Genomic DNA, 4,936 nt, shown 5'->3' with positions numbered 1-4,936 from the left:
TGGCAACTTCTGCTTTTTTAACCACTTTATCCTTCAGAGGGACAATGTCCTCCAGAACATTCAGACACTGATGTAACAGAGTTCAACACGTCATTGACATTAGAACATGAGACATTTTCAAAGTTTATCATTTCCATAAACAGTGCACCTGTCAATCTTTTATGTGTCTCCTCTGAACAGCTGCAGGAGCAGCCTCTGAACAACTGCAGGAGCAGGCAGGAGCAGCCTCTGAACCGCTGCAGGAGCAGCCTCTGAACAGCTAAAGGAGCAGGCAGGAGCAGCCTCTGAACCGCTGCAGGAGCAGCCTCTGAACAGCTAAAGGAGCAGGCAGGAGCAGCCTCTGAACCGCTGCAGGAGCAGCCTCTGAACCGCTGCAGGAGCAGGCAGGAGCAGCCTCTGAACAGCTGCAGGAGCAGCCTCTGAACAGCTGCAGGAGCAGCCTCTGAACAGCTGCAGGAGCAGCCTCTGAACAGCTGCAGGAGCAGCCTCTGAACAGCTGCAGGAGCAGCCTCTGAACAGACAGAGCAACATTCACCACATTAACATTTGAAATATTTAACCCCTTTGTAATGATGAGATCTAGAGCGTGCCCCCTCTGCTGTGGGCGGGGCCCCTCTGCTGTGGGCGGGGCCCCTCTGCTGTGGGCGGGGCCCCTCTGCTGTGGGCGGGGCCCCTCTGCTGTGGGCGGGGCCTCTCACATGCTGAGTAAGACTTTAGCGTTTCAGTCACAAATATGATGCACATTGAAACCACCTGTAATGACCGAACCTGTAATAAATAAATACATGGTTAAACTGAAGGTTTGTGATAAAGTCACAATGACAATGACGTTTAAGACACTAAACTGTGGTTTATAAAGACTCAATGACCAAATAATCAAAGAAGAAATATTAAATATGCAAATGAGTCATTAAGTAGAGACACTGGATAATATTGGGTTAGGGTGGTGTCTCTTCAGGACACCATCTCCTGGTCCTCCGTCCCGTCCTGGTGGTGTCTCTTCAGGACACCATCTCCTGGTCCTCCGTCCCGTCCTGGTAGCTCCTGGTCCTCCGTCCCGTCCTGGTGGTGTCTCTTCAGGACACCGGCTCCTGGTCCTCCGTCTCGTCCTGGTGGTGTCTCTTCAGGACACCGGCTCCTGGTCCTCCGTCCCGTCCTGGTGGTGTCTCTTCAGATGTCTCTTCAGACTCTTGTGGTCGGGGCAGAAGGCCTCACAGAGTCTGCACATGTGGTGCTTGCTCCTCAGGTGGTGGGTGAGGATGCCCTTCTCCATGAAGCTCCGCTCACACACGGCACATTTGTGAGGCTTCAGTCCCGAGTGAACGCGCACGTGTCGCTTGAACGAGGCTTTGTACTGAAAGTCCTTCCCACACTCGGGGCAGCTGTAGGACGGCAGGACGCAGCGCTCCGCATGAGTCTTCACGTGTTCCTTGAGCTGGACCACGCCCGGACACACCTCCTGACACACTGGACACATGTGGTGGACTGAGCGCAGGTGCTGGTTCAGGCTGTACACGCTTCTCAGGAGCTTCCCACACACGGCACATTTGTGAGGCTTCGCTCTGGAGTGAACCATCATGTGTTTGGTCAAAGACGCTTTGTAAGGAAACTCCTTCCCACACTTTGAGCAGCTGTGAGACGTCAGGACGGACCAGTCCACACTTCTGTCCTCCTCGTGAGTCTTCAGATGTTCCTTCAGCTTGGCGTTGTCATGGAAACAGAGCCGACACGCTGGACACATGTGATGTTTGGTTCTCTGGTGATGTGTGAGAATGCCCTTTGCTATAAAAGTGAGTTCACAGACTGAACACTTGTGAGGCTTCTCTTTGGCGTGACGGAACAGGTGTCTCTTTAAGGACTGTCCTCGTGAGAAGCTCATGTCACACTCGGGACACTCGTGGGGTCTTTCTCCCGAGTGGCTCAACTTGTGGGAGCTCAACTGTGTTTTGTGTCGAAACCTGAGGCCGCACTCGGGACACTCGTGGGGCTTCTCTCCTGAGTGACTCAACTGGTGGTCGTGTAGGTGTGACTTCTGCCCGAAGCTCCGCCCACACTCGGAGCACGTGTGCGGCTTCAGGACGGACGGGACTTTCCGGTGCGTCTTCAGATGTTCCTTCAGGCTCCCGTCGTCTGGGAAACACGCCTCACACACGGGACACATGAGATGTTGAGTCTTCAGATGTTTGGTGAAGCTGCGTCTGTCGGTGACGCTCGTCTCACAGACGGGACACGTGTGACTTCTCGCTTCGCCGTGACTCAACATGTGGCGATTCACGTCAGATCTTCGGATGAACTTCTTGCCGCACTCGGGACACCCGTGGGGTCTTTTTCCCGAGTGTCTGATCATGTGCTCCTCTAGCTCAGACTTCCACTTGAACTGCTTCCCGCACTCGGAGCAGGACTTCAGGAGGTCCACGGCTCCGTCCACGGCTCCGTCCTCCACGTGAGTCTGAAGATGTTCCTTGAGTCGGATGAAGTCCGGCAGAACGTCTTTACAAACCGGACACATGTGATGTTTGGTCGGCAGGTGTCGCATGAGATACGCTTTACAGCTAAAGCGTTTGTCACAGAAGGAACATCTGTGCGGCTTCTCTCCCGAGTGAACCAACATGTGTCTTTTTAGATAATAACGATATGAGAAGCTCTTGCCGCACTCGGGACACGTGTGCTTCTTCTCTCCGGCTCCAGAGTGACTGAACATGTGCTGCTGCAGGTGCGACTTCTGCTTGAACCTCTTGCCACACTCGGGACACTCGTGGGGTCTTTCTCCTGAGTGTCTCATCATGTGTCTCTGGAGCTGTGGCTTCCACTTAAACCTCATCCCACACTCTGGACAGCTGAAAGGTCTGTCGTCCCTCACAGATGCACCAGGAGGAACCATGGCGTAGCTTCTCTTTGGAGCCTGTTCTTCACTATAGTCTTCAGAGTGGTCAGTGTCTTCAGAGTGGTCAGTGTGCTCCTCACTGGCCGAGGCGTCATCATCATCAGCGACGGGAGCGACAGGAGCGACAGGGAGCTTCTGCTTCACTGATGGAAACAAAACATCTTAAAAAGACACAACAAAATACTTATTAATACTGAGCATCATAATATTCATTCAATCAAAGAGGAACAGAGGTTCAGGGCGCGGCCCGGGGCGCGGCCCGGGGGCGGCCCAGGGCGCGGCCCGGGGGGCGGCCCAGGCCTCCACACACACACCTGAGCCTCACCTGGTTTGGGTTCCATCGTGGAGGCGGTTCTTCTCTCGCTCAGTGTCTGTCTGGGCGGAGCCTCCCACTCCCAGCTCCAGTCTGACTCCGCCCCATCGTCCCCTCCATTCAGGTGCTCCTCCTCCACTTTCAGCTGCTCTTCTTCACAGAAGGAGCTGCAGCCTGCTTCTGTCACATTAGTTTCCTCTCTGTCCTCCTCAGTTGCTCTTTGATGAAGCACAGAGGACTTGTCTTCATCCTCTTCACTTTTCACACGGACCATGTGAAGAGGAGCCTCCTCTGGCTCCTCTTTAATGTGGGCCACTTTCCAGCTGAAAAACAACACACTCTTGTTACATAAAGCCATGTTCTTCTTCCTCGTCTCCATGTCGTCCTCATAAAGGACGTAGATTGTCTCGGTGGCTCCTCCTGGTGTTCACGACTCACATGACGCGTCGCTCGGGCTAAACGTCACAGCATCGTGGAAAACAACTCGACACAAACTCTTTGATGCTCTGGCACTAAAGCCACAGCAGAAACATCTCAGTCATTGTTCTACACATGAAACACCTTTGACCAGATCATTGTTCATCAAAGTGACTTCATCATCACAAATGTGACAATCACGTCATTCTTTCTACAATAGATCAATGACAATAAACCTCTTCTGATTCTAATAGATCCGAGTATGTCACATGTAGTTTGTCCACCTGCGTCCTGCCGTAGTGACAGTGCGCATGCGCAGATTTCATTTGTATTTATAACTCAAACTCATGTCTTCTTTAGCTTCGTGGCGGTTTTAATCTGCTTTTGTGCAGTTTAGGCTCATTTGTGGCATCATTCTGAAGTACAGTGGTCACGTGACGTGACGTGGACCCCGAGAATGTCAAAAAGCGCCTCAAGTTTAATAAAGCAAAGTACGGATCCACGAAAGATCCAAAATACTTAATAACTCGTCATAATTACCACAATAACAGGCTTCCAGCTCACTTACGTGTCCTCCGCGGGCCCCCAGGAGCCACAGGGGCCCCGGGGCTCCCACAGCTCCGTCTCCTCCTTCAGCTTCACTTCTGCCATGTCTCACTGCTCTGTCCCCGGGGCCGTTTGTCTCACACTGAGCTTCAGTAGCTTCAGTAGCCTCGTTAGCCCATGGCGTTAGCCTCATTAGCCTCGTTAGCTTCGGAGCTAACCCGCGAGGTCGGACTCTTCTTCTTCATGGTCGGTGTGTGAAATACTGCCTCCTGCTGGTGCCATGTCACAGCTTCATCTTTGTCTTTATTGGCGGGCCACACACGGACTAAAGAACAGCGCCACCTTCTGTATCGGAGAATATTACAATCTCGAGATGAGTTTGACACAGATTCAAACACCAAACACTTCCATGTCCCAAAAGTGGTGACGTTGTGACCATGTGGTCTTTGTTTATGATTGAAGTGTGTTTAGGACAAAGCTCGAGCTCGTTAAAGTTTCCTCCAAATCACTAAGAGTTCATTCATTATTAGAGTTTATAACATAGATCTTCAGCTCGAAGTGAGACTTCAACAAGATGATGATGTCAGACTAAATGACCCCACCCACCCATGTCCATGTTAACCCCTCCCACCCATGTTACTCTGACATACTCATGTGCAATACTGTCATACCCATGTGCAATACTGACATACTCATGTGCAATACTGTCATACCCATGTGCAATACTGACATACTCATGTGCAATACTGTCATACCCATGTGCAATACTGACATAC

The 4,936-nt window shown here is 51.8% G+C and overlaps 1 protein-coding gene across 1 annotated transcript in view; it reads right to left on the bottom strand.

Moving 5' to 3' along the window:
* Positions 1 to 4,396, bottom strand: part of LOC140377878 (uncharacterized) — a 4,611-nt gene extending 215 nt beyond the window's left edge. The window contains exons 1-3 of the mRNA XM_072463486.1: positions 4,183 to 4,396; positions 3,210 to 3,520; positions 1 to 3,045 (exon numbers count right to left, since the gene is read on the bottom strand). The exon at positions 1 to 3,045 is cut by the window's left edge and continues 215 nt beyond it. Coding sequence (XP_072319587.1) covers positions 1,124 to 3,045; positions 3,210 to 3,520; positions 4,183 to 4,265 — 2,316 coding nt within the window. The 5' untranslated portion in view covers positions 4,266 to 4,396 and the 3' untranslated portion in view covers positions 1 to 1,123. The remainder of the gene's footprint in view (positions 3,046 to 3,209; positions 3,521 to 4,182) is intronic.
* Positions 4,397 to 4,936: the final 540 nt, after the last annotated feature.

This window comes from Eucyclogobius newberryi, unplaced genomic scaffold (genome assembly GCF_026437365.1).
Source record: "Eucyclogobius newberryi isolate DKJ021-1_F unplaced genomic scaffold, fEucNew1.0.hap1 SCAF_4, whole genome shotgun sequence".
Lineage (NCBI taxonomy): Eukaryota > Metazoa > Chordata > Actinopteri > Gobiiformes > Gobiidae > Eucyclogobius > Eucyclogobius newberryi.
This window is presented reverse-complemented; position numbering and strand designations above follow the sequence as displayed.